Here is a 27,961-nt window from a genome sequence, read left to right as displayed (position 1 = left end):
CACACGGTGGCGTCTTTCAGAGCCAGGGCTGCCAGCCACGCTCAGGAGCACAGCCCTGCCCCAAAGCAGAAAACACCAGGTGTGAGGCACAGAGACACACTTTAAAAACTTTATTTATATAAAAAAATCATTTTGTTTTAAAAGCGTTACAAGAGTGTGCACAGGAATCAGACAAGAACAGCTCATTGCTCCCCGCTCCTCTCCTCCCCAGGGCAGCGCTGGCCCAGCAGAGCCAGGGCAGGAGAGAAAGGGGAAGCTGCTTTTTGGTTCATTTGGAATTAAAAATTGAAAAAGGAATTAGTGTTTTACATATTTAAAGGAAAAGAAAACAGTTAGACCCCAGAACAAAACCAAACTGAGCTGAGGTGGGGCTGGAGCCAGAGAGGGCTCGGCCGGAGCCGGGGCGTTCGGGCAGGGTGCAGGCAGGAGCCTGCCCCCCGCGCTGCCCGCCGCAGCCTCCCCGCGCCCGCGAGCCCGATTTGGGGGAGCCCCAGGCTGGGGGGGCTCCCGCTCCAGTTTGCAGCCTCCTGCAGAGGCTTCCAGTTGCAGGGGAGCCCAAGGGCTCCCCAAGAGATCACAGCACCGAAATGCAGGGAGGAGGGGGGGTGTCACGGCTCCCACCCCCCATCAGTGAGGGGCTGGGACCCCCCAAATAGGCATCCAGCCCCAGCGCAGACAGCGAGGGCTCCCGGTGGGGAAGGGAAGCTCAGCCCGGGACAGCCCTTCCCCAGCGCAGAGCCAGACAGTACGATTCAGAGAGCTATTTCACAGTGGCAAAAGAAAGGCACGTGTCGAGAGAAAGTCCGCGGGCAGCGCCGCGGGCAGCCGGGGCGGCGATCCCGGCTCCGCACGGCGCGCCCGGTCCCGCCGCAGCTCCTCCCCGCAGGGACCCCCGTCCCGCACCCCAGCACTGACCATCTTCCCACATACACACCCCTCCTCGCAGGCACCAGGCAGGGGCCAGCGGCCCCATCCAGACCCTCCGCGGGATCCAGAGCCAGATCCCCTGTCCCCAAAGCTTCATCTAGAGCAAAGCAAGAGAAGTTAACGCTGTTTTCCTTCCCCTTGCCCCCCGTGCTCCAGCTCCCCTCCCCTGGTCCCGCCGCCAGAGAGGGACGTGCCCATTGTCCCCACAGCCCTGGCTGAAGAGTGATCCTGCACAAAAATATATCCTATAGGCAACAACACGAACGAAAAAAGGCGGCGAGTGAGGTCCCAGTCTCTGTCCCTGCAGTCGTCTCTGAGCAGAGGGGAGCGTGGGAGAGAAGGCAGCTCCTGGTCAAGGCAGAGATCGAGTCCTGTTGCAGCATCCCCACCGGCCGACCCGGCAGTCAGGCAGGAGGGCTGACCCTCCGGAGCGAGGAGGGGCCGGAGCGCGGGGGGAAGAGCGAGCGGCTGAGGTGTCTGGACGGGAGGTGCAGCGGTCTGGAGGAGGCAGAGCGGCCCGGGCTGCCCCGGGACCAGGCCCAGTCGTTTGGCTGGCCCGTTGGCACAAACAGTCCAGCAAAAATGCAAAAATAAGGACAAGGTAAAAGTCGGTCCATTCCACCACGAAGAGTTATATATATATATATTTATATATATAATATATTATCAACCCAAACTGAGTGGAGGCGGGGACGGCAGCTAGATCTTCTGCTGTGGAGAGAGAGGGAGAGACGTTAGCACGCCCAGAGCAGAGCGAGCAGCGGAGGGCGATCACGGCCCCAGCGGCTCCGGCAGCGATTCAGGCAGCAGCGATCAGAGCGGGATTTGGCTGGCCAAAGCACCCCTAACAGCGCAGCAGGATCTGTCACCACCGTTCAGATTGGGCAGGATGCTGCGGGACATACCGACACAGGGGAAAACACGGCAGCATCCTCCTGCGCCTCCTCTACCTCAGGCTGTGGTTCCTGCCCCTCCTCCTGCTGCAGACACACGGGTTAGTGGGGGACGGAGCGGGGTGGGGGTGTTAGTTGTGGGAGCCCAGCTCTCCCGTCCTGCCAGCCAGGACAGCGATTGTCATCTCCTGCGCCCAGGCCCGCTCAGCCCTCCCTCGTCAGCCGGAGCTGCTCACCATCAGTGGCGCTGCCTTCACTGGCTCCATGTCTCCGAGGTCCCCAGACCGGTCCAGCGTCCTGCTGTGGTCCCTCTCATTGAGCGTGGAATAGTTGTCTGAACAGGGGAGGGGACAGCCATGTCAGCCGCGCCATCCCCGCAGGCGGGAGCTCTGCCCGCTCCCAGGCGAGAGGCCCCTGGCCCCTCTCCTACCTGGTCCCATGTTGCTCATCTGGATCTCCTCCCGGGAGGATTTCTTGTCTGCAAACACGGAGAGCAGCAGGTCAGACACGGCCCGGCAGCCGCTGCCCACCCACCGACCCGAGGACACAGCAGAACCTGCGCGCATCTCTTCCAGCCCTGAGGTGGCATCCAGAGCCCGAACTGATGCCTTGTGCGAGCAGCTATGGCTGCCAAGGAAGACGGGGCTGAAGAGCAGGGAGGGGACAAAGGGACAAAGGCCAGCTGTTCTGGGTACCCACATGTGGAAAGGACAGTGGGGACAGGTGCTAAGGGAAGGCACGTACCTGTTTTTTGGTTCCTGTCGATGAGAGGCAAGGTGCTGTCATCAAACGAGCTGCCTCCCTGGGTCCGAGAGGTGTTGCTCAGGTTCACCTGGGGCAGACAGTGACCACTCACACCCTGGCAGACACTCCCCACCAGCACATCCCACCCTGCGGCCCCCAGCACCAAGGCCCCACAGCTCCAGCGCCCGCGGCTGCACCCAGCAGCAAGGACAGGCGCAGCTTTTGGGAACGAAACTGAGCCCTGGAGAACCCGGTTCTTCAGCACAGCCGCGGTGGCTCTCAGTGCCACGAGCCCTCCTGCCTGCTGATCTGTGCGCTGTGTGGGCCACGGGGCTCAGAGCTCTGCAGAGCAAGTCCCCTGGGGACCGGCAGAGAGGACACCAGCGAGGCCGGAGCTGACACCCAGCACTGCTGAGCTCCAGGACCCTTCTCCCTGCTGCAGGACCCCACTGCTGCCCCAGCCACCACAGAGCATCCCACGCCCCCACACCTGGAAATCAGACTTCTTCCAGCCTTCCTTCTCCAGGGGCTTCCGCAGCTCTTTATATCCCCAGACTGTCTGCAAGACGAGGGCGGCTGCTCGGACTTCTCTCTCGGAGCGGTTCCTAGAAAGAGGTGAAGGAAGAGATGTTTGCAAACACCCATGACCTCGAGGCAGGTCCTGGAGAAGCCCTTCTCTGACCCTTGCGTTATCCTCAGCACAGAGCATACCCAGATTTGTTGATCAGCACCAACTTCTCAATCCCCTGCGTTTCCCGCAGCTTCTTGGCAGCCTCGAGGTTGTCTACAATTACTTCATTGATGGTGTTGAGGATTGACACGACTGTGTCTTCAGAGAGGTTTTTGGCTGGGGTCTGCTGGCCTCCAGGCAAGTTCTTCACTAGGTTGGGGATCGCATGTTTACCTGGGAAGGGGAAAGAGCTGGGTGTGAGTAAGGAAGAGGACTGAAAAGGGGGGAAAAACCAAAACCAACCAAAGAACCAAATCCAAACCAAACAACCAAAACAAAAATCCCTGCAGAAGGCTCAGGGACAGGTGACCCACTTGGGCGTCGCTGTCAGGGGAGCTCAGCACATGCTGCTCTGGGAGAGGAACAGCAGACACACACTGGGCTGGTGCTGTGCCCACATCCACACTCCTCCTCAGTGCCCAGGTCAGGACGTTCCCGCCCAACTCAGATGGACACAGAGAGCACCATGTCCTCACCTATCAGCTCTTTGTTACGCAAGTCGACAGCCAGGTTCCGCAGGGCTCCGGACGCCGCCTTCACCACGCGCTCGCTGTCGTGGGTGAGGAGGTCGGCGATGGCAGAGAGTCCCTTCTCCTGGCGCAGCGCCGAGCGGATGTACCGGCCGTACTGGGGGGAGACACGGAGACCACGGTGTAGCCTGGGCAGGCACAGTCCCCCAGGGACAACACGGCAGCCTTGGCACCCACCCTCATCTCGGGAACCAAGGGCCCTGGCTGCACCCGTGACAGGACAGACTGTCCCAACGCCCCCCGGCAGGCCAGGCCAGCAAGACTTCCCAGGTACTTGAAGAGAATGCAGGTCAAGGAGCTGCAGGGCAGTGCCAAACCTTCATCCCCGCCCCAGCCCACCGAGGGAAGGAATGGCAGGAGCACAGAGCCCTGCAGAGCCCACGCCTGAGCTGCGCTGTCACGGCATCTCCTTGGGCAGCGACCGCGCACCAAGTCAACAGCCCGACACGGCAGCGCCCCACGGGTGACGCTCCAGCGCCCCTGGGCCCTGCCCGGACACTCACCGTCCAGCTGCCAGCGCACAGGTTCTGGATGGCTCCTGCCGAAGCCTCCAGGATAGCTGGGGTCTTGCTCTCCTTCAGAAGAGAGATGTATATCCGCACCACTTCTGGCTGGAACAGGAGCTCGTAGCCTGCCAGAGAACACGGGCAGGAAGGACTTACTGACAGGCTCTGCCAGCACCCTGCTCATCCGAAGGAGCAGGATGGGCAGACAAGGCTGGAAACTACTACCCAGGGATGGGGCATCCACAGCAGCTCTGGGCAGCCTGTGCCAGGGTCTCACCACCCCCATGGGGAGGAATTTCTCCCTCGTCTCTCATCTAAGTCTCCCCTCTATATCAGTTTAAAGCCATCACCCCTCAGCCTGTCACTACCCTTGTAAAAAGTGTGTCCTCATCTTCCCTATGAGCCTCCTTTGGGCACTGGAGGCTGCTCCGAGGTCTCCCGGAGCTTCTCCTCTCCAGCTGCACAGCCCAGCTGTCTCACCTGTCCCCAGCAGAGCTGCTCCAGCCTCGGGTCATTCCTGGGGCTGCTCTGGCCCCTCTGCAGCAGGTCCATGTGTGTCCTGTGCTGAGGACCCGGAGCTGGACCAGCACTGCAGGGGGTCTCACCAGAGCGGGGCAGAGGGGCAGGATCCCCAAACCCACGGCCCACGCTGCGGGTGACGCAGCCCAGGACACGGGTGGTCTCTGGGCTGTGGGTGCACATTGTGGGTCATGTTGAGCTTCTCATCAGCCAGCACCCCAAGTCCTTCTCCTGGGGCTGCTCTCAATTCAAATCAACTCTACTCTCTTCTCTCCTGGACTGCTGTGCAGAAGCAGCCCTGCACACACACGGAGGATCATACCTTTGGCTGGAGTTGTTCTTTTGGGAAAATCCACTGTATCAGCACCAGGGTCTTCTGGCGGCTTTTTACCTTCAAAGAACAAGCAGAGAGGTGTAAGACACCTCCTCTCTCCACCCATATCAGCCCAACAGCTCTTTACCACTTGCTGCAAGAACAAGCCCACAGGTGAGCTGAAGCTAAGCCGCCAGCATGTCCCAGGAGGGACATCAAGGACATTAGCCACACTGCAGGCAGCACATGCCCAGCTGGGAGGGGGCACACAGAGCTAGAGAAAGGACCCAATCCACCATGGAAAAATCAAAACCAAGAGCACACTCACCTCTGGAGAACCACTCGTCTATTGGCGAAGCGGAGAGAAGGACAGGAGAGAGGGGAGGCAGGAGGAGAGAAGTGCCGACAGCATCGTGGGGCAGATCGTTTGGCAAGAAAGCAAAGGGAAGGGAAGGTGACAACACAGGAGAAAAGGGAAGGTGTGCAGTTAGTGGACATCTCTCCATCACCGTCCCACCACCACAGGCACCCACCATTAGCTTGTCAAACACTTTGGGTAAGCCAAGCAGTAGCTCCCAAAGCCGAGGAGACACTGAGTACTGTGCCTCTGGAGAAAGCTGCAGCTTAGCCTCCACACGAGAGACGCCAGGGCAGGAGCACAGACACCCCAGACCACCCTCCAGCTTCACCGTAGTAGAACTGTCTCCGTGCCACTTCCCTCCGTGCTGCTGCCGCCCAACGCACCTTTGCCCTTCTTGGTGCCGAAGCAGCTGGCCGCGGGGGGCCCGGTGGCGTTGGCAGGGGCCAGCGGCGTCTCCTGGTAGCGCTCGGCGTGGGGGATTTCACGGTGGACTTGGTAGGACAAGTTTCTCAGCAGGCACACACAGTTCTCCACCAGCTGGGGAGAAAGTCAGACAGTTTGACTCGGCAAAGCACATGCCCGTGGCTACAAAGTGAGGGCCCCACCACAGAGTGCAACCAGAGCCAGGCCAAGGGGCCTGAGCTGGGATCAGGGGGACACCCGCATCCCAAAGCAGCCATGGCCAGCTCTGCTATCACCAATTCATATTCTACTGGGCCAAAACAATCCCTCCCTGCTGAAGATCCCTATCCATGCTTCATCCGTCTTGGGATGAAGAGCAGAGCGCTGCTGGAGTTGGTGACAAGGGCAGAGCTCTGTGTGTGCCCCGGAACAGCCCCTCCGTGGTACCTTGCTGTCCGAGTCCTTCTGGCCGACCTCGGACTGGACGACGTAGATCAGGGCGTCTACCAGCCCGTCACATTCCCGCAGCTTCCGACGGGCCTCGCTCCGCTCCGAGCTCACGTTCCTGGCAGGGCAGAGAGAACCGTCACAGGAGAGACAGCTGAGGGCCGGCCAGGAACTCGCACCACAGACTCAGTCCTGCAGCTCCCCTCCAGCGACCAAGGGCTGCACTGCCAGCCGCTGTCCTGGGAGGGCAGCTTCTCCACAGCCCCAGCAACCCCAGGAGTGCCCAGAAGAGCGCTAGAGCAGCCCCAGCCCACCCCAGCTCTGCCAGCAGCCCCTCGTGTACCGAAGGCAGCCGGCGGTGTTGGTGAGCACCGACTCCCACTCGATGTGGCGCGGTTTGGAGTCCTCGTTGGGCTCTCGCTCCCAGCCCGAGCGGGGAATGACCACCTCATCGGTCAGGGCGTGCAGCGCGTGATCCACAATGGCCATCTTGATGGAGTCATGCGAGGACAGGTTCCACAGGGTTCCTGCAGTGCCGCAAGCAGGAGGTGATCAATCGGAGCACATGGGCTTAACAACCTGCACGGTGGCCCCCTCACCCAACAGATGAGCCCCTCTCCTCCCTGGAGCCGTTACCTGTGATGACCTCTGTGAGGTCCATGTCATGGGCCTTCCGCAGCAGGCGCACCAGAGCAGGGACCCCATCGCAGTTCTTGATGGCAATCTTATTGTCCTGGTCCTTGCCGTAGGAGATGTTCTTGAGGGCTCCACAGGCACCATAGTGCACCTCCTTCTTGGGGTGGTCGAGCAGCCCCACCAGCACAGGAATGCCCTTCAGCTTGCGCACCTCCGTCTTCACCTTGTCGTTCCGGTAGCAGAGGTGCTGCAGGTAGGCGGCCGCGTTGGACTTGACGGCGTCCAGGCGGAAGCTCAGCATGGCGATCACCTCGGGCAGCTCCGGCTGCCGCCAGCTGCCGGGGGCTGGGCCGCCCTTCCGCAGGCTGTCCAGACTGGCCAGGCTGCCCCGCTCGTGCTGAGCCAGGGGCGCCCAGTAGTACCGGTCAGGGGCCACTTCGTCCACCAGCATGTCCTCATAACTCCTAGGAGAGAGACAGCAGCGTCAGCACGAGCCCCGGGCGCGGGATGCTGTTCCCCCCCAGCCCGCCACACGACGGCGGAAGCAGACGCAGCGGCCGGTCCCACCACAGCGCACAGGCCGGGCCGGGCAGCAGCGCAGCACCGGGGCCCATCCTGCCCCAGCGCGTCCCCAGCCTGCGCAGAGCGGGGCTGGTCCCCAGGAGAAGGCAACGCAGCAGCTGCTCCAGCGCCCTCCCACCCACCGGGCTTCCCGTGGGTCAGAGGCTGATCCTGATCTCTGTGTCACCTCTGCGTCACCTCTGCAGGGCAGGAGCTGGCCCGAGGCACCAAGCAGCCCGGGCCTGCAGCCGCTAGAGGGCAAGTTCAGCGCAGGTGGCCGGGGAGCAAGCCGGCCCCGCCACGGGCGGCACAGTGGTACCGGCACAGCAGCACCGGGCACCCAGAGCCCGGTTTCAGGCCACGCCGTTCTCTGCTGCACCATCCGGCTGTACCAGCGCCACATCCCATCGCCACACAGCAGCACAGGACACACGAGCTGCTACCAGACCAGGCGACTGCCGCTGTTTCAGAGCATCGTGGCCAGAACAAAGGTTTTACCCAGGGCAGGGCTCCACCCGTTTGCCTGCAGACGCCCTGTGACACGCTGCACGGCTGCCCGGGGACAGGCTGAGCTGGCCCGAGGGGCACCGGCTGCAGGGCCAGCCCCGCTCGGCTCAGCCCCGGGAGGAGCAGGGGTCGCACAGCCCCGGGCAGGACCAGGTCACCCACGGAGCCGCCGGCGCGGGAGCGGGCCCCAGGCAGCACGCGGAGGCTGCAGCAGCGCAACCAGCCCCCATGCACCAAGGTGATATTTAACACGCCCGGAACATACACTACACAAACTCCTGGATTCTCACCCTATTTTTGTAGTCGCAGGCAATATAATCCCTTCCCCACCCATGCAGAGGAATCTGGCGATTTCAAAGAATGGGACAGGATGGGACTTAGCACTTAAACGGAGGGGCCTGAGTGTTGCTGTCACCCTTGCTGTGCCCGGGCATGGGGACACACAACCGGGGCCAAGGTGAGGGAGCATCCCCTGGCTCACGTCCGCTCTGGGGCGCTCACCCACCTGCAGAGCCCCAGATCAGGGGCGGGCGGGGAGGGTGCAAGGAAAGTAGCAAGTGCTGCTCCTCGCGCCGCTGCTCTCCCTGCAGCCTGGGCACAGGGCTCACGGAACCCAGCAGCTCCAGCTGGCAGCCACGCTCACGGCCACATCCCCGCGTGCCGCTGCACAGCACGCTCTGAGGGTGGCTTTCGGCATGTCCCGACGGGGAAACACGCTGCTCGCCGCACGGTCTGGCTCCTGAGCGGTGCCGAGGAGCCCGGCTGCTGCGCAGTCGCCCCCACAGCACTGCACCAAGCGCCTGCACCACCTGCAGCAGTACATGGCAGGAGCACGGCGTGGCCGACAGCAGCGCTGCAGACACGGCACTGGTGCCACATGGCCAGCAGTGACCCTGCTCCGTGTCACACCTCGTGCACCCCAGAAGGGAGACCCTGAGCAGCTGTGGCAGCCGCTTGGTGCTGGACCCCCCGGCCCCCGAGGTGAGATGGGCTGGGGGGGCTGGGGAGCACATCCTGTGCTGCCACTGAGCCCCCTCTGCCCCTCCCCTGCAGAGGCAGCTCTAGAAGAGCCACGAGCGGGGACCGCGTGCTCCGGGCAGCCGCACACGCTGCGTCTGGCCCAGCGCGCTCCTGTGCCTTCCTGTGCCGCAGGGCGGCCTCCCCGAAGGAAACCATCAACAGCCAGGCCCTGCTCGAGACAAACACCTCTGAGGCAAGGGGGACATTGATCGTGCCTGTTCCCTTCCCGCAAGCCGGGCAGCTGAGCACCGATGGTAACTGAGAAGTTAGGGGACACGCCAGGCTCAACAGTGCCTGGATTCCACAGATTGCTGCGATCTTTACCGGTCTGCCTGGGGAGGAAGAGCCTGCTCACGGGTGCACCGACCCACCCTCCATACCCCGCACCCACCCCATCCCTGCGGGCAAGGCGACATCTCCACCTGGACTGCTCCTTGGATGTGCTGGGAAGCAGGACCTTCTCCCCCTGTTGTGGGCCCGGTCCCCTGGTCTCGCACCCAGCTGCAGCTCCTGGTTCCACACCTGGTTCCTGCAGATGCTTCCTCCAGGATCTGGAGAGGCTGAAGGACACAGGCACCACCCAGCCCAGCAGAGGGGATTCATGGTCCCAAAGGCCGAGCAGTTCAGACTGGGTCACCCAGGGAGGGCTCCCGGCCCCGTGTGCCGGGCAGGACACAGACCCAGGGAAGGTTCACCAGCCAGAGCCTCGTCTGGGCTGGCACTCGCTCCCTCTGCAGCCCCAAGTCAGACACGACTGCGTCACCGGGCTGCCCGTAAGGGGACAGCCATGCCGGCCACGCGCTCAGAACTGACATGGTGGCTGCCGGAGCCCTGCTTGCTCTCCTCCAGCCTCGCACAGCAGGGTGGGCCAGGAAATCAATCCGGGTGAACAACCGCCTGAACTGGTTCAGCGCAGCAACCGTCACACCGGTGCTGGCACCCGCTGAAAGGGCAAAGCTCCTCCCTCAGTCCCTTCCGCACCAGGAGACACCGCGGATCCCCAGCGCGCACCTGGAGCCGAGCGCAGCCTGGGCAGGGCTGGCCGGAGCCCCCTTTGCCTCGGGTCTCCCTCTCCTGCCTCTGTTTTATGCCCAGGGAGCTTAAGCAGCCTCTGCTCAAGCCTTACCTGTCTGCTCCCTGCCCTGGGGAGATGTGCATCCACCCCCACCTGCTGGCACAGCCCCTCCCCAGCCCTGGGACCCAGGCTCAGACCCTCACTCCTACCTCAGCACCTCCCAGACTCCGCTCACTGCCTGGGCAGCAAGCAGAGCAGAACAAGAGGCTCAAGCTGGCAGCAGCAGCATTTCTGCAAGAGACACAGCGGGCACAAGGCACCAGCCTGCAGAGTCACGGCCTCAGGCTTGTGACACCCCAGGACACCCAGCTGCACACCCCAGCAGGGCGGTGAAGGGACCACCAAGCCCTGCTCTGGCTGCCCCGGGGCTGGTGCTCAGCCCTTGGGCTGGGGAGCTGCTAATCACCCACGGACAAACAGACCAGACGGGGGGAGAAGCTGCTACTGCCAAACAGGTTGAGCAGCTTCTTCTGCCCTACCCTGCACAATCGTGCTGCAGACACTGCAGGAACGCTGCAGGAACACTCCCCCCGCCCCGTGCTGCAGGAACGCTGCAGGAACGCTGCAGGAACGCTCCCCCCGCCCCGTGCTGCAGGAACGCTGCAGGAACACTGCAGGAACGCTCCCCCCGCCCCGTGCTGCAGGAACGCTGCCCGGGCACAGCGGGACTCAGCACGGCTCCCTGGCCGCTCTCAGCTCGGCAGGAGCGCGGTGCCGCGGCTGCTGCTCCGGCGCGGGGCTGTGCCGCACACCCGCACAGCTCTGCGCGCCGCGCCAGGCCGGGTGCAGATGATCCCACTGTCCCGCCAGTGGAACAGGTGGCACGGAGAGGGCAGGGCCCGGAGCTACATGCAGCCGCCCAGTGGAACTCCTCGCTGCAGGACCATCAGCTCAATTAGAACTGAGTTTTAACCACCAATTAAGCAGACAATTAGAACCGGATGGAAGTTTTCTCCTGCATGAACCACGTGTGATTCAGCTCACGGTGCTGTCTCCACAATCCTCCTTCCCCTGAAGTGGGTGAAATCAGAGGGACCCCACGGCACCCCCCCGCCCCAGCGCCTCCCGCCCCGTACCTGAGTCGCCGCCGAGGATCAGACGGGGTCCCTGCCCGCCTGGCCGTGCCGTAGTCAGACATGAGCCCGTAGTCCACATCTTCAAAGCCCATGCTGCGCTGGTCGTCCTCCAGGCCGTAGGGCTCGGGGTGGAAGTGGTTGAGGTCCATGTTGCTGCCCCCGACGCGCACTTGAGGCTGGGGGCCGTAGGTGTCCTGCCGGCTGGGGCCCCGGTAGGTGTCCATGGAGGGTCGGTAGCGCTCGTCAATGCGGGTGACACGGGACAGGCTGCCGTAGCTGTGATCGCTGCCCGGGTAGCCGTCCTCATAGGGGCGGCTGTAGCCGTCGGGGTAGTGATAGTTGCGAGGGAGGGTGGCTGTGCCCGGCTGGCCCAGGTACCCGCCAGGGCCCCCGTTGCCATTCTTGCGGAAGTTCCTGTCCATCGTCTGGACGTAGTTGCTGGTGACAGGGGAGGTTTCCAAAGGTAACCCGTCAGGCCCCATCGGCACCTGCTGCACTGTCCGGGTGGTCACCGTCTTCACCACCTTCTTCACCTAGGGGGATGGATGCAGGACATGCTCCCATCAGGAAACCCACCGCACTCCTGCGTCCCCAGAGTCCCGCTCTGGCCCAGCACTTCCTCCAGGCAGATTCGCACCCATTTCAGCTCATAGCTGGGCAAGCTGGCAGACACCCTGGTCATCGGGTCCCTGCCCAGAGCCCTGTCCCCTCCATGCTCTCCCCAGGCCTGTACCGTGGTCTCTGTACGCCGGGTTGTCCCATCATCTGATGTCTCCACAGACACGACTGACATGGCCCCTTCTGGGTCCTCCTCCATGGTGTACGTCTCCTCCACAATCTGGCCTGGGTCCTGCATCCTGGGGATGGTGCTGTACAAGAGGTGGCTGTGGTCCTGGGGGGCAAGGGACAGGCAGTCAGCCCCCACCACCAGCACCCATCTCATCTCTTGGGGCGTCCCAATACCCTCCTGGCATGGGAGAGGAGACCAACAACCCCACACCCAAGGCCCCTTCACACCAAGTCCCCCTGTCCCAGCTCAGGTGGGGACACTGGAGCCCTGCACCCCCTGGCAAGCAGGCTGCCCACAGCCAGAGAGCTCAGCTCCCCTTACCTGCGGCCCGTTGAGCTTCAGATCTGGGTATTTCTGCCTTTCCAGGTCAGCATCGCCCAAGAAACGGCCGTTCTGAAACACACAGTACCGCAGCAGGCTGGTTACTGCACCGTGCTCCCGCCGCCAGGACCCCGCGTGTCCGTCCCCCTTTCCCCGCCGGGCCACCTCCTGCCCAACGGACACCCCGGGTGACCTCCCGTGTCACCTCCAGGGCGGAGCGCGCTGCTCGGGGCTCCGTGTGGTGTGCAGCAAACCGGCCCCCGCTCCGGCCCGGGCAGGAGCCGAGGTCACACACCGGCCTCTCTGGACACCCCGGCTCTCCTGCGGCGCCCACGCGCTCCTGGCGGCACGGCCCAGAGCCCTCCCCGCTCCCCGGCACGGCCCCGCAGAGCTGGCGCGTCCCCGGACACAGCAGCCGCAGGTGACACCCCACGGGTCCCCCGCGTGGCAAGGGGACAGCGCAGGTGCTTGGTGGCTGGTTGCAGAGTTTGTGCCACCGTTCAACTCCTGTGCTCCCCCCCGGCCCCTGTCTCTCCTACCACCACCTTCCACAGCCCAGAGACCCTGAGCACCCTCCCCACAGCAGAGCCCAGGAAAGGGAGAACGGGAGAGACCTCAAGCCAAGGCAGATGAGAACACATTTCCAGCCCTGCAGAGAACAGAGATCTTTCACAGCCCTGGTATCGCTGTTTGGGGACAGACTCCAAGCACGTGCCCATTGTCAGACGAGAGGGAGACACGCTCCCCACAGCAACACACCAGCCCTGCACGTCAGCACCTCCCAAGCAGCTGAGTGGGATGGGGAGCAGAGATGCCCGAGTACTGACCAGGCAGCCTCCAACCTGCCCAAACCAGAGCGGAGCTGGGAGCGGGACCCTGCAGCCGCTCCTCCCAGCAGACTCTGCAGCCAAGGGGGTCTGCGCAGCCCAGAGCCCCCCAGCCCAGGGCACGTACAGCACCGGAGCGTCGGGACCAGCCTCACCGCCCGCACCTCGCACAGCCGAGGGCCGGGGAAGGGAGCCGGGGCTGCCCCGAGGCAGGACCGACGGACGGGGGCTCCGGGAGCCCCCACACCTCCCTCCGCCAAGGCGGTTTTTTACCTGGTGCCGCCGGGTGAGCGTGCCGTTGGCCAAGCCCGGGCTGGCGTCCTGCGGGGAGACCCGGACTCGTTCCAGCTGGGCCGAGACATGGCGCCGCTCCTCCTCGAGCGCCCGGGTCAGCTTCTCGAACTGAGCCTCCTGCTCCTTGACGGAGGCAAGGATGCTGGCGGTCGACTCCACTTCCGAGTCGTCCATGGGTGACGGGTGCCCGGGACGGGCAGGGCGGGGCGGAGGGCGCGGGGAGGCACGAGCGGAGGTGGCTTGGTGTCAAGGTGAGGGGAAGAAAAGAGACCCAGAAGGGCAGGAGCCCCTCTCTTCACCGCACATGATTTGGGGGAGGAAAGGAGGAGAGAAGAGCAGTCAGAAGAGACTGATTTTTGTTAAAACAGATACTCAAAACAAGAAAAAAAAATTCTCTTACAGCATTAACATCCATTCCCACCCACCACCAGAGAGCTGTCGAGGGGGTCTCGGCGCAGCACCGCCCAGTGTGGGTCAGATGCTCCTTGCTCCAGCATTTAGGCTTGGAGGAGCGTCACTCTGGGCTAAGAAGGCCCCCGCATGACACCAACCAGCTGAGCCAGGCCCGGGAGCCGCTGTGGGCTGAAGAGGGTCCCTCTCCCGCGAGGGCCCTCGGGCTGCAGGAAAAGCTGTTTGCAGCCAGCAGTGGGGACGCTCCTGCGGAACGAGCAGCGACCCACGTCCTGCGGGGACACCGGCCCAGCCCCACAGCTCCTTCCGACCCCGGAAAGGGGATGAAGTGGGACAGGATCCCCATGAAGGGGACCCCACGAGCCCCTTCGCTGCCAAAACTCACCAGGGCTCTCAATGCCACAGCCCCTCAGGTCCTCAGCCCACAGCTCTAGGGATGGGCACTGGCTTGGACCTTTCCAACATCCCCTCCCCAAGGAGAACAGCGAGTGAGCACACCACAATCAACATATTTTGACAGAGAAAGGCAATATTCTTCCATACAGACCTGTCAGAGGAGGAAGTTCGTGTTTGATTGGCAAAGGCACGGGACAGCCAGGTCTAGATGCAGAGAGTCATGGAAGAAATAGCCCAGCCACCACAGTGAGGAAGCAGGAGGGGAGAGAGCTGCAGGGACGGCAGGAGAGGAGGTCAAACAACAAGTCACACCAGGGATCTCAAAACAGACGGCAGGGCAGGCGACAGACCAGGGAACCCGGCTCCTCTCTCCCAGCCCCCGTCTCTGAGGGACAGAGCGGTGTCTGGCGGGGGGGAAACGCCGCGGCCCCCCCGCAGCCCCAGCATCTCTGCCTGCTCCCCACCGACGGACCGGCAGCGCGGGGAGCGGCGCGGGCTCGGCCCCCGCCCGCCAGGCCCCGACAAGCCCGGAGCTCCCAAGCCCCAGCAGTCACGCGGGCGTGTGGGGACTCGCTCGCGCCGCGCAGCCGGCTCGGAAACCGCTTTCCCACGGTCTCCAGCTCCGGCTCTGCCCACCCCCAGGGCCACCGCCCTGGTACGGCCCCGCAGAGCCCAAACCGCGCACGGAGCCCCGACCCTCCTGTCCCAGCCCGCGCAGGTGCTGGTTCAGAGGAGCCCAGAGCAGGGCTTTGCTTTGTTTTGTTGTTTCCCACAGTACCTCAAGCATACCCAGACCAAACCCTTCCTGAAATGCCTCCCCCGCTCCTCCCTGTGGCTGTCCCCTGGCTTCCCGGGGACACAGGCAGCGCTGGTGCTGACCAGCCACCGTGGCACCACCACGACGAGCCCAGCGAAGCAGGGTGGACTTTTTCCAAGTGCTTTGGAGGCTGCCTGCAGCACACTTGAACATCTGGTTGCTGTTACCCTGTAATCTGCTTTCATCAATAAGAAGTCCCGTTGCCCTACTCGTGCCCGTGTGTGCCCAGCGACAGCCAAAGCCGCGGCACAGCCGCCGCAGACTGCCGCGGCTCCCAGTGCAGCGGGACGCCGGGACGCTCGCCCGCCAGCCCGCAGCCTGGGACGCAGCCCACCGCCCCGGCTCGGGAGCCCGCGCTCCTTTCGGAGGCTCCAGACACGACCCCTGGCTCACGCATGCAGCTTTCCACTCCTCACACAGGTTTGCCCTGCGGCAGTTTTCAACAGACTGACTCCTGGAGCCCTGTATGGAAATGCAGGGATGACTGACCCTCGCTGCTCCGAGGTCTCAGCTGCCCCACAGATCTCAAAGCAAGAGGCTGTGCCTCCCAGAACAGTGCTGACACACCCCAGCTCTCACCCTTGAGTCAAACGTCGCCCGTGTCCGGTGGGCATCCACCTCCCTCAAGCAGGGACCCTGACCCTGTGCCGCCGGGACCCCCGCAGGCCCCAGCCGCGGCACGCGGCGCAGCTCCTGCTGCAGCCGGGGACTCCCTGCGGGATCCACCGGGGAGCATCTCCCACCACAGCCCCGGGCATGGTCCCACCGCCCAGACCCCCGGCACAACTTCGGCACCTCAAGTCAGCCAGGAGCCCACCAGCTTGTTGCGATTTGTTGCCAGAGCGGTATTTCACTGAGCCCTTTTACAGACAGAAACCCCCTGCAGAGAAAGGATCTCCACGACATGACGGTGCCCAAGCAGCCGTGATGGCTCCTCGGCGTGCCCTCGACCTTCCCTACAGAGGGGGCAGATTCCTGGGGAGCCAGAAGGTACATGCTGGATTCAGGGAGAGATCCACTGAGCCTCTGCTCTTGTGCACGGGCTCGCGTGCAGCCCCCAGCAGCACGCGGAGCAGCCGGCGCGCCCGGGAGGGCGGCAGCACAAACAGCAACCCCAGCAGATTCCTGCGCCGCCGTCCCTCCTCTGCACGTCCCCGGGGAGCACAGCCTAACAATGAGAGTTCCAGGGCTAAGGGCCCCAGATAAGGGCAGAGCAGCTGCGAGGCGGCTTCCTTCCCGTCCCTTCCGTGGGGAGTAAACACAACAGCCGGGGCAGGAACAACGCGGGTCCCTGCCGGGCAGCTCCTCTTGTCACCGCGCACTCGCAAGTGTCCCTCTGGCCCAGGCAGGAGGTGAGGGGACACACAGCTCTCCCTTCCGTGGGGCCGCCAGGTCGGAGCAGGAAGGCTCAGGGACAGGTGGCAGCCGGGGAGGGCCGGGCGGCGGGTCTGGCCCTGCAGCCCCATCAGCCCCCCCCCACTGCTGCTCCAGAGCAGCCCCGAGGGTCTCTCCACAGATCCGGCCACGCTGAGCAGCGGGACAGAGACTGAGTGCGCACGCACGGTCACCACCCTGCCCGGAGCGGGCACGGCTCCATCACGGCAGGAGGCGCGGCAGGACAGGTCCGGCTGCTGAGGGGCTCCCCGGCTCCCCTCCTGCTGTCAGGACGCGCCACCGCCCTCTGCCCTTGTTCCAGCCACAGAGCCTCCAGGGATCCAGGGTTAAAGACAAAATTGCCGAGCAGCGGCGGCAGGCCCAGCGAGGCCAGCGAGCGCGGTCCCCGGCGCTCCCCGCAGACGCCGCCAGCGCCATCCCGGGCACCGCGGTCCTGTGCAGCTGACACACAAACCCCAAACAGCCGCTCAGCCTCGCACCCTCCAGCTGCGCAGGATCTGCCCCAAACCCCTCCTGCAGCGGCCCACACACCAGTGTTTTGGGGAGAGGGGCTGCCTGGGCACAGCACAGCCCGACGCCCCCACCCAACATCAGCCCAGGCACGGTCACCTGCGAGGTGACAGGGACGATGGGGACAGCCTGGCCACGCGGGCCAGCAGGCTGCTCATGACAGCTCACATCCAAGTGCGCCAGGTCCCCCAAGGGTGGAATTCCAGGGACCGCTTTGCACCCATTGCCCCTCCTCCTCCCAGCCCTCCGAAGATACAACTACAGAGCATTCTTCCAAAGCCAGACCCTGGCCATCCTCGAGGACGGCTGCATGAAAGCCTTCTCATCATGAGAGAGGCACTTGCTGACACACCCGTTACTTAAAAACCCCAGCAAGCCAAAAATATTTCAGTTGGCTCAGTTCAGGGCAACACAAAAAAGCCCAGAGATGAAAGCGCAGGCAGAAGACCAGAGCCAGCTCCTCGGCGTCTGTCAGCACCAGGGGCCCGGAACCGGCCGCAGAGCCCGCGCGGCCCCGCTGCCCCGCCCGCGGCACGAGGCGGCGCCGCGCGGCCCGGCAGCCCGGGCACGGCCAGCGGGCTCCGGGGGCGGCCGCGACCCCCGCACGTGCCGCCGTCGCCCTCTCGGCGGGACGGAGGCCGGGCAGACCCGTCCCGGCCAGCCCTCCAGAGCTCTGCCGCCGCGGGCAGCTGCGCGGGGCACGTGTTTCCAAAGCCCCTTGCCCCCGCCTCCTGGGGGAATTGCTTTCTCCCAGAATAAATCCTTTGCCTGGAAAAGTAATTTCCAGGGCCAAACCACAGCCATATGCACCTTGAGCTCGCCCGCACCTCCTCTGCCCAAGGGCGGAGCCCGGGTCCCGCAGGCTCCCCAGCAGGAGCCCAGCGCGGGCGGGAACTGCACGGCACAGGCCGGGAGAGGGGCAGACACGGCACAGCAAACCCAGAGCAGCGCCCGCGGCAGCACGCCGCCCGCCCGCGCCGGCCCTGCTCCGTGTCCCCGCAGAGCTGCCGCCCGTGGTCCCGGGACCCCTGGAGCCACGGCCGCAGGGAGGATTTTGGACACCGTCCAACGCAAGCACCTACAGAGCCAGAAACCGCCTCGGCCCGCCAGCGCTGCCCCAGCCCCCCGCCGGGAGATGCCAGGCGCCCGCAGCCCCTGCGCACAGAGCCACACGGCCCGGCTGCGAGCCCCAGCCCGCCCGCAGCTCTGCTGCTTGTTGGCGTCCCCGGGCACCTGTCAAGCAAGTGTCAGTGTTTGTCACCGCGGCAGACGCCCCGCCGCAGCGAGGCACCGCGAAGCAGCCCCTCCGCGCGGTCACCGCAGGCCGCGGCCGGCACCGCAGACCACCTCACGGCCGGGGGCAGCAGGGACGCGCTGCCGCAGGAACCTGCTCCTGCCCCACCACGGTCCCCAGCACCGAACATACAAGAACAACGGCAACATCACTCAGAGAATGTGCCTTTCCCTATCAATTTGAGGGACTCTGAGGAGAGCCAGCTGGCTGCCCGCCCTTCGAAAGCGAACATCGACAGCTCTCGGCACCAGACCCCCATCCAGACAGAGGAAGCAACAAATTCTCCTGGTTCCAGTTGCCCATCATGATGCACTTAGGAAAAACAGAAACCCCATCAATAATTCAAGCCTGCAATTGTCCAAGCGCTCGCAGTGCATTACACTTGCTTGCTCTGCACGGGTTCACAGCCCTGCTAATTCACCACAGGCTTCTGGTCAGTCTCAATTAGCTAAAAAATAAATGAGCCAACATCTTTGGCATCTTTCCACCCCCCCAGGGCAGGGTCCAGGCTCACACATCGGTCCCCAGCCCTCCACCTGCCTGAAGCGGCAAGCACTAGCGCCAGCCAGGGCACAGCAAGCAGGCACAGAGCCCGCGAGATGAAGCTCGTCCCCATCTGTGTGCAGTCCAGGAGAGCACGACACCCCCGGGCCACGGGGGAGCAGGACGGGTGACGGTGGGGAGCAGGTCCCACGTCCCTGTGCGGGTGATGGAGTTCTGGCCGTGGCTGCTTCTCTCCTGGCAGCCCTGCGGCAGGAAGGTGCCCGCGCCCGGCGCTGCCAGCTCCCACCGCAGCCGGCACACCCGGAGGGACCCGCCTGCCCGGGCAGACGCGTCCCTGCCCGTGGGTTGTGCAAGACATCTCGCTGACGCTGCCCAGCCCTGCCAGACCCCGCTCCGAGAGCGGCTCCCCGCCTCCTGCCCAGGCCTTCGGCCGCCTCATCAGCCCAGCCCTGCCGGGAAGGTTACAGAGCACGGGCACCGGACTCCGGACGGGCTGGCGGGCGGCCAGCGGCCCTCCCCGGGCAGGAACAGGCTGCTCCCGCCTCGGGCGCCTACCTGTCCCTCCTCCCCGGGAGCCGTGCCCAGGGCACCTGGCCCCAGCAAGGGGGTGAGTGAAGCACCAGGGGCGGCCGCCCCGGGTGACACTGGGATGGAGGCGCTCAGTGCCCATCACACCCGACTGGTCAGACCGGCAGCGGGACGGCCGCCTGGTCCACCCCAGCGGCCAGGGACCGCGGCCAGGGACCGCACGTAGGCGGGTTGGGAAAGCCGCCCCCGCCCCAGAGGGGAGTTACCTGGAGGTGCAAGCAGGGACGCACACCGCACCTTATAAGGGAGTGGGACAGCATCCAGGAGATAAGGAGGGAGATAAGGCGCAGGGCGGGGCCGCGCTGCCCCGGGCGGGAGGAAGCAGAAGGCTGGCAGTCGCCCCCCAGCAAGGGCAGGGGGCTGACAATGCACAACGCCCACCGGGTCCGCATCCACAGGAGGGGGCTGGGCAAAGCTGGGGTTGTGAAACACGGTGGGCGATTCCCTGGGGAAGGGATCCGCCCCGGCCCAGCTGAGGTCCCCAGGTGGGCCCGCTGGCCCCCCAGCGGGATGGAGCGGGATGGAGGGGAGGCAGCGCAGCAGCCGGCGAGGAGCAGCGCGGGGCCGGCCGCACAGCGGGGCTGGTCCTGCTGGTATGCCAGCAATCCGGCCGCGGGGCAGCTGGCCCCGGCACGCGAGGGGCCACCCGTCCCTCTGAGCGGGACACGCACGGCAGAGGCTCCTTCCCTCCCGCTGGGCTGAGAGCGCCCGGGAGCTGCCGCCCCTCCGCGCTGGCCGCGGGCACAGCCAGCGCCACAGCAAGAGACGGAGCTGCCCTCGGGGGGACAAGCATCCCTCCCAGCAAGACAGCAGCCAAGCCACCAGGCTCCAGGCAGACACTGCTCACCCACAACCCCCGAGCGACGCAGCCACGGGGCCAGAGCCTTCCTGCCAGCAGCACCCCACCGCGCCCGGCCTCCCCGGGGTGCCCCAGCGCCGGCCCAGGTACCGGGTGCGTGTCGCCCAGCCCGGGGGCAGCAGCGAGGGGGGGTCCCCGCCACCCCTCCGCACCAGCCCCGCGTTCGCAGCGCCCGGCCCCGGGAGGTTCACATGCCGGGAGCCCGGCAGCCGCACAAAGGCGGCTCTCTCCTCCCGGTGGGAATGTGCAGCTGAGCGCTCGGCGGGGACAAAGGGATTTCACAGGCACATCCCGGCCGCCCCCCCCCGGCGTTCCCGCTTCCTGTCACAGTAGCACCAGACCTCGGGGCGCAGCAGCAAACAAACACCCAGCGCCGGATTCCGGGAACGGGGCCAGAGCATTCCCGGGGCCGGCCGCGCTCCGGCGGCCAGCAGGCTCCGGCTTCACCCCGGCAGCCCCCGGCTCCAGCCCCCGGCCCCAGGAGCAGCAGGTGAGCTGGGGGGATCGTAGGGCAGATCCCTGGCTCCTTGCTGCACCCAGGGAACAGCCACCACCCTGATGGGGGACGCGAGGTGTCCCTGCGCCCACAGGGCTTGCTGGAGCCCTGGAGTTGTGCTGAAGGCCAGGGCTGCCCCCCAGCCACAGCACCCCCGCCCTTCACCCCCGTCTCTGCCCCCACCCACCGCCCATTCAGCTGCCTCTCTCCCACAGCTAAAACAAACACCAGCCCGGCTCTGCAGAGATAAGGGCTGTGCTGGCAGAGCCCAGGGAGCAAAGTCCCCCTCAATTAAACTCAAGGCTGCAGCACCACGGGAGCTGCCCCCCCCGGCAGCCCGGGTGACGAAGACATGGAGCTGGGGTGAAGGTGCTCCAGCACCCATCCCAGGGCAGATCCCCCTCCTCAAGGGCTCATGTTGCTGCTGGCTGCTCCCGAGCACAGAGGCTGCAGCCCGGTGGGCAGCGTCCTGGGAAAAATGAAGGGACCTTCCCTCCATCAGGCGACGGGCACAAGCACCCGCTGCCCTGGACAGCCCTGCCAGCACAGGGTGCAGAGTCGCAGGACAACGCGGTCCGGCCCAGCACCAACACACGTGGATTTGGGCGCCGTTCCCCAACACTGAGCCCTCAGTGCAGCCTCACATCCCTCTTCCCAGGGAAGCCATTTGAAATCATCTCCTCTCCCAGCACCTGTACCAGGCTGGCCCAGGGCCTGGCCCCCCTCAGTTCTGGGTACCCTGCTCCGACCAGCGCAGGAGGGCACGGGGGCTGGAAGCGCTGGGATCCACAGCACTGGGCTCGGCCGGAGCGTGGCCAGCCTGCCTCATCCACTGTCCCTACGAGGAGCACTCGAGTCGCCAAGGAGCCATTACCAGGAGTGTGGAGAAGGGCAGGCGCCCAGGGCCCCCCGAGCAGACAGGGCGCCCTTCCCTCTGCCAGACGGGCCACACGCCTGTCCCCTCCCCAGGCTGAGCAAACAGGCAGGCGCTGAAGTCATGTTTGGTGTGGGAGCGGCCAGGAGGGAACTGCCGAGATTAAGCCCAGCCACCCTCAGCCACCCGCGCAGGAGCAGCCCAGGGAGCCGCCCAGGAGCCGCGGGACCCCAGCCCCCCCTCCCGAGCAGGTAGGGCAGCCAGCAGCCTGAGTCACCGCAGCATCACCGGGCCGGGCTGAAAGCTCCATCCCGCGTGACCTCATCAGGTGCCCGGCTCTCTGATTGCGCGGAGACAGCTCCGAGGGTCCCGCCAAACAGCAGTGAATGGGTGAAGGAAAGCCACTGGAGAAGCACCAGCAAGGGCCAGGGACTGAATCGCGCTGGGTGCGGGGACGGGGCTGCTGGCCGCGGGTGGGCTGTGGGAACAGCGGCCCCGCAGCCCGGCGAGGCGCACGCGGGCTGGCTGGAGCCAGGGCTCGCGCCCGCAGCAGGGGACAACGAGGAGCAGGACTCCCACCTGCCCAGCCCCCGCCCAAATGTTTTGCTGGTGCCACCGCTGGCTGCTGCCCCCCAGCCTGCTGAGGAGCAGCCCAGGCTCCTGCGCGAGCCGAGGGGAAGGAAACCTGCGTTTCCTGGTCAGACGGGAGATGACATCGTGACTTCCCTTTCCCGTCAGCTTCTAAACACAACGTCCTGCCAAGGGCCGCTCCCCGCCGCCCCCAGACACCCTGGAACCAACCGGGGACACCAGGCACGGGCACCGGCAGCCCAGCCGGCTGTGCCAGCCAGCGGGCACTGTGGTCCCCAGGAGACCAGACACCGGCTGGCCTGCTGGAGGGGTCCTGCCCCTGGGAACACATATTACTGCTCCTTGCCCATGGTGGTATCGCATTCCTGTCCAGCCTGGATCATCCTACAAGCAGAGACGAGAAGATGCTATTTTCTAAAGCCACGAGGACACGGCTGTGCCTAGACATGGGTTTGATATCTGCACATCGTAACTCCAGCACATCTGTTCCCGGAGACCACAGCGAGCGTGCGCCGCTGCTCTCCAGCCTCCTTTTGCACACCTCGTCTGCTTGTGCACAGCTCCCCCAGCCAACGGCACACACACACAGGGCCGCCTGACGCTCTGCGAGTCCCCAAGGCAGGACAGGGACATCCCTGGGAAGCTGAGACCCCTCACAGCACGGCTGCTGCCACGGCTGCGCTCCGGACTGCCCACCTGCCCAGGGTGGCTTCTCTCGCCACCCAGGGAAGGGGAACAGAGAAGGGAAGTGGAAGGGAAGTGGTTTTCCACCCAAGCCACTGCTGCAGACAGTCACTGGGCAGAGATCAAGGGAGAGCAGGCTTCCCCATGTGCCACACCAGCGTGCCCCCGCGGGGAGCTGCAGGGCCCCGGGAGCTCTCTCCTGCAGGTAAGAGCACAGGGGGGAAAAAAGCAGAGTGGAAAAAGGGCTCCAAAGTCAGCCTGAAGCAGGCACCCCCCCACATCAGAGCAGATTTCTCCCAGAAGCACCCCCAGGCTGCCCCCCCTCCCCAGGCCGGGGCGACAGCCCCCTCCCCGGTGCGAGGCAGCCTGAGCCCGGCATGGCAGCCAGCGCTGCGTGCAGCAACACGCTAAAGAATGCGTTACTCCACTGGGCAAGGGGCCTGCCAGCGGCATGCAAACACGACCGGTGACCCACCCTTCCAGGTCGGAAAAACTCGTCTTTGCAGTTCGACGCCCTCCCTCCCTCTCACCCGTCGCGGCTGCCCGGCACCCCCAGCTCCGCTGCGCCGGGGCAGCCGGGAGCACCACGGGGAAGCAGCCGGGATCTGGGAGCTCTCGCCAGGAAAGACAAGCCTGACCATCACGCGAGATGGGGGTGAGAGGAACAAGTGTCAGCTGAGGACGGCAACAGGCCTTCCTCCTCCTGGCCAGGGTGGGAATCGGTTCTCCACGTCCATCTGCTCCGAGGCCACCCAGCTCCCAGGCTGGGCCACCTGGCCCCAGGTAATCGCCCTCCTACCCAGGAGGTGCTGCTGCACGACCCTGGTGAGACACGAGGGAGAGAACTCTTGCTGCCCGCCCCCCGCCCTCGCCCCCGACCCAGGGCCGCGGCGGGGCAGGGGGGCCGCGCGGGCCCCGCGCCCCGACCGCAGCAGGAGCAGCTGAACTTCGAGCGGGGCCAACGCCCCGCGGAGCGGGAGCGCCGGGGCCCGAGACGCGGCAGCTCTGCCCCGCGCGCCCGAGCCCAGCGCTGCTGCCAGCCCGGGAAAACCCGGAGCCAGCCCCAGGGCTGCGCGCGTCCAAAGAGCATCCCAGGACTGCAGGCCCACCCCCGCCGGGCTGCAGGAGGGTCGTCCCCAGGGCTTGCCCCGCACCCAAACTTGCCCAGAGCCCCCTGCTCGTGCTGGAAAGGCAGTGGCTCCTGGCCCACGGAGGTGCTGGCTGAGCGCTGCATCCAGCCGGGCTGCCCGCACCCCCGCCATCGCAGAGCCACCCCCGCCTCTGCCACGCTGAAAGGCCAGGGCTGCGGTTTCACAAAGGAAACTGCTCTCCCATCGGCACATCACCTGGGCAATGAACTGTTCAAACTAAACTTACGGGAGACGCGCTCAGCCTGGATCACGCGTCCAGGCCCACGCTGGCACAAGCATTTTTGCAGCAGGTAAGAGCTCTGCAGCACAAGGTTAGGGACACGGGGACCAGCTCCCGGGCAGCTGCTGCTCCTCAGTCACTGTCCCTTGTGGGGAGGCTCATCTCCCCTGCACGGCAGCTGAGGCTGTTCTCTGCCACCTTGGTCCGAGGCTCGGGCACACCGCGCGTCCCGCGGCCAACCGCCGGCCTGCAGCTGCTCTGGGCTGGGCAAAGCAGACGAAGCAGAGGTGACAGGCACCCCGGGTACGGGTTCACCCATCCCGGCACCGCGCCTGGCAGCTTGTGCGCATTAGTCACTGGTTTGCCCCACACTCAGCAGCCACCTCATTCCGCCCCTCTGCACCACAGGTCACTCGTGGGGACAACTCCAGCTTGCCCCGGGGAAACAAATGGGGACAGGGCACAGCATGGCAGTGGGGCCAGACGGCACCGCCGCTGCCCCAAAGGCCGCTCAACAGGCTGAGGCTGCACAGGAACGCGCCAGAGCAGAGGAAGCAGGGCAGCCCGCGCAGAGCGGGCACGGGGCTCCGCGGGGAGGAAGGCAGATTAGCAAAAAGCACAAGACAGGCAGGAGCCGGATGGACTCACTGCCCTGCTGCTGGGAGTTTCCAGCACAAGAGCTGGCTCTAAGGAACAGTTTCCCCCTCCCAGACAGCTTCCTGGGATGGTAAGAGGCAAAGAGAAGGTTGTGGTCACCTTGGCGAAGTCGAGGACTTTGGCCGAGAGCCCGTAAATCCAGCCCCTTTCCGACAGGCTGACACCGAGATGCCTCCGTGCCCTGTGCCCGGGGACGGCCTCCTCCGGCGGCCAAGCCCTGCGCCACGGCCGAGCCGGCTGAGTCACCAACAGGCTTGGCTTTTGTCACCGCATCCAGGGAACACCTGTTGCCTTTTATGGGCCGACCCAGCCCCACAGTTGTGGCAGGGACAGCGGAAAACACCCACGCTGCAGAGACCTGGGCTTGCGGAGCCAGCAGAGTTCTGTACGTCCCCGAACACAGTATGGCCACAGTCTTGGGAAAGGGATCTGTCCTCGCCAGCAGTAAATGAGACATGGTTACAAGGGGCTGTTGGGAAGAGAAACCAAGAGACTTAACCAGCACTGTCCCCCAAGGTCACAGACACTGGTAAGCTATTTTGAGAAGCAAGAACCTTCCAGGCATGGTCCAAGCTACACTATTATTTTCTGGTTGTCCTGAAGCCATTCCCAGCACAGATACAATGGACCGAGGTCTTATCTTCATTGCCAGAGGCTGAAGGAAGGAGAAGCATCCCAGGGACAGGGACTGCTGGCGCATGATCTGGGCTGGATCACTGCTCTGACTCCCAGCCCATCCTTTGGAAGGGATGGTCCTGAGGGCTCCTCAGCCACAGGGATGGGGCCTGACCTCCGAGCGGGAAGGGAGGAGGTTCGCCCTCCGCGGCAGCCCAGGCAAGCCCAGCGTGCTCGGCAGAGCCACCGCTTTCATCCTCCCACCCCTTCCAGGAAGGCTCCGCACGAGATTCCAGCAAATGCTGCACATTGCAAAGGACAGTCGTTTGCATGCAACAGAGCCCCGGCCAAGTCCGGTCAAGTGGAAAGGGAACAGATTTTTAAAAACTGTCTTTTTTCTCTTTGAAGTGCACAAGTGAACACCAGTAGGTAAGATAATCCGCCTCGAGAAAGCCCTGGGAGCAGGACGGAGCAGGCGTCCGCGGGGAGGACCGAGTGTGTCCCTGCTCATGCTCTTCCCGCTGCCCCAGCCGCCCTGCGGGTCGGCACACACAGAACACGCCGTGGGCACCGCGGACGGGAGCCCACGAGCCACCAGCCAGCCACTCAGCCCCATCCACCACGTCCAGGAGAGCTGCGAGGAGGAAAGGCGAGGCGCAGGAAGGGAAGCTCCAAACACGGCCTGTGACCACCGACCGCAGGACTCTCAGCCTGCCTGGGTCCTGGAGGCGCTGAGCTTTCCCTGCTCCCCACAAAGCACAAGCCTCTTCTAAATTCCACCCAAGACCCAGGCAGCTGAGTCCAAAAGCACCCACACAGTGCAGGCTGGACACAGGGTGGAACTGTCGGCAGCTGCAGGTGATACGGGGACAGTCCCCACACCCAGGCAGCCCCGGTCTCCAGTCCAGCCCACCAGCAGCCTGCACATGGCCAGGCACCACAGCCCGGGACAGGAGCCCTCAGCCCTGCCAAGTGCTCCCCGCAGGGGAAGAACAGCCCGGGTCTCCCAAATAACACCCTGTTACCCCCATCACCACCAGCTCCATGGAAGAGCCAGGGCACCAAGCCCTTGCTGGGGAGGGAGGCACCTCCAGCAGGCCCAGCCCCCTCTCTAACAATCAGAGGAAGCTTTGCTGTCCAGGCTCCCGCACTCAAAGCCCAGGGACACAACAGAGGTGCCCCACGTCACTCTGCAAGGCCGGCGGGCCTGCCTGTGCCCCCCGGGGGCAGGAGCCCTCCTGACACAGAGCCACCCAAACTTCCGCCTGCTCTCCCCAAGCTAAGTCTCTGCTCCGCAGTGCTCCGAGAACGGGAGCGCCCAGGTTGCAGGAGACGGTGATGCCACAGAAGGTCACCTGCTCCTTGCACAGAAGGTGCTGGGCAGCTGAGCTGCTGCTCAATGACAGTGCAGACAGGGGAAATACAGAAAAAGCAGGCGGCTGAGCCCAGCGAGCACAGCAGGGTCGCGCCTCCCGGGGAGCGCTCCTGTGTCACCTGGCAGCTGCGACTCGGGCAGACGAGGCCGCTGGGCTGTGTTTAAACGCAGAGCTGCTCCGCGGAGGGGACCTGCCCGCTCCTCCCACGCTCTGACCGTCCCGGGCACACCAGCCCCTGCCCCGCCGAACAAAGGCGCAGGGAACGAGATCCCGGGGATGCGCCCGTCCCCGGGCGGGCAGAGGCGGCCGGGCCGGGGCCGCGGCGGGAGGCAGAGCCGGGCCGAGCCCCGCGGAGGGACCGAGCACAGAGCCCGCACAAAGGCGGCGGGGGGGCCGTGCCGGTGCCGGCCGCGGGAAGCTGGCACACGGGCGGCCTTTGTTCCGGGCAGGGAGAACGGCGGAGGCGGCACCGGGCGGGGAGCGGGGCGGCCACCGGCCCAGCCGCCTTTGTGTCGCTCCCCGCGGGCTCCGGCGGGCCGGGCTCTGCCAGCGCCCCCGCCAGGGCCGGGCACCGCCACCCGGCCGGTCCCGCGGGGCGCGGCCCCGCCTGGCACCCAGCAGCGAGGGGCCTCCGGGGGCCCGGCACCCACCGCCGCCGGCGGGAGGACACGGCCGGGCCCGGCCCCGCCGAGGGGGGCGCGGGGAGACGAGGGGGAGGGCCGCCCCCACCCGCCCCGCTCCCGCCCGGGGGCACGCGGCGCCCGGCCGACGCCGACCCGCACCGGCTCCCCCTCCCCCGGGCAGGCGGCGGCGGGAACGCCGAGAGCGGGACTCACCGTGGCCGGGCTCCTCGGCGACGGGCGGGGGTGGCGGTTCCGTCCCGCGGCGGCCCGGCCGCCCGGCCTGCTCCACGGGGATCCGAGGCGAGAGGCGAGGCGCCCGGAAAGGGGCGGCAGCTGCGGGCGGCGGCCGGGTCCCCGCCGGGCGGAGCGGTGCGGTCGGAGGGTCGGGCCGGGCCTGGCCGCGCCGTGCGCCCCGCGCCGC

The 27,961-nt window shown here is 65.5% G+C and overlaps 1 protein-coding gene across 5 annotated transcripts; it reads right to left on the bottom strand.

Moving 5' to 3' along the window:
* Positions 1 to 95: 95 nt before the first annotated feature.
* Positions 96 to 27,961, bottom strand: CTNND1 (catenin delta 1). Of its 5 annotated transcripts, none has more exons than XM_082057763.1 (20): positions 27,754 to 27,961; positions 14,438 to 14,556; positions 13,459 to 13,772; positions 12,359 to 12,430; positions 11,981 to 12,139; positions 11,248 to 11,780; positions 7,009 to 7,472; positions 6,716 to 6,899; positions 6,373 to 6,490; positions 5,907 to 6,060; positions 5,491 to 5,508; positions 5,172 to 5,240; positions 4,328 to 4,455; positions 3,771 to 3,921; positions 3,276 to 3,468; positions 3,055 to 3,169; positions 2,565 to 2,652; positions 2,251 to 2,298; positions 2,057 to 2,154; positions 96 to 1,638 (listed from the first exon to the last, which is right to left on the bottom strand). In XM_082057763.1, exons 3-20 carry the CDS (start codon positions 13,651 to 13,653, stop codon positions 1,627 to 1,629), a joined length of 2,799 nt encoding a protein of 932 aa, XP_081913889.1. In that variant the 5' UTR covers positions 13,654 to 13,772; positions 14,438 to 14,556; positions 27,754 to 27,961; the 3' UTR covers positions 96 to 1,626. The 5 variants fall into 5 exon arrangements, with proteins under 5 accessions (XP_081913889.1, XP_081913891.1, XP_081913890.1 ...); XM_082057765.1 differs by having other exon boundaries at positions 96 to 1,635; XM_082057764.1 differs by lacking the exon at positions 27,754 to 27,961 and adding an exon at positions 19,776 to 19,791.

The sequence above is a fragment of the Streptopelia decaocto genome (genome assembly GCF_964273445.1).
Source record: "Streptopelia decaocto genome assembly, chromosome: 7".
NCBI classification, from domain to species: domain Eukaryota; kingdom Metazoa; phylum Chordata; class Aves; order Columbiformes; family Columbidae; genus Streptopelia; species Streptopelia decaocto.
This window is presented reverse-complemented; position numbering and strand designations above follow the sequence as displayed.

What these genes read in the sequence shown, in the direction of transcription:
- CTNND1 (XM_082057763.1), bottom strand. Translation starts at nt 13,653, where the DNA reads ATGGACGACTCGGAAGTGGAGTCGACCGCCAGCATCCTTGCCTCCGTC. An exon ending in TGAAGCTCAACGGGCCGCAG is followed by an intron (nt 12,140 to 12,358) that starts GTAAGGGGAGCT and finishes CTTGCCCCCCAG; the next exon opens with GACCACAGCCACCTCTTGTA. An exon ending in AAGAACAACTCCAGCCAAAG is followed by an intron (nt 4,456 to 5,171) that starts GTATGATCCTCC and finishes GTTCTCTGGCAG; the next exon opens with GCTACGAGCTCCTGTTCCAG.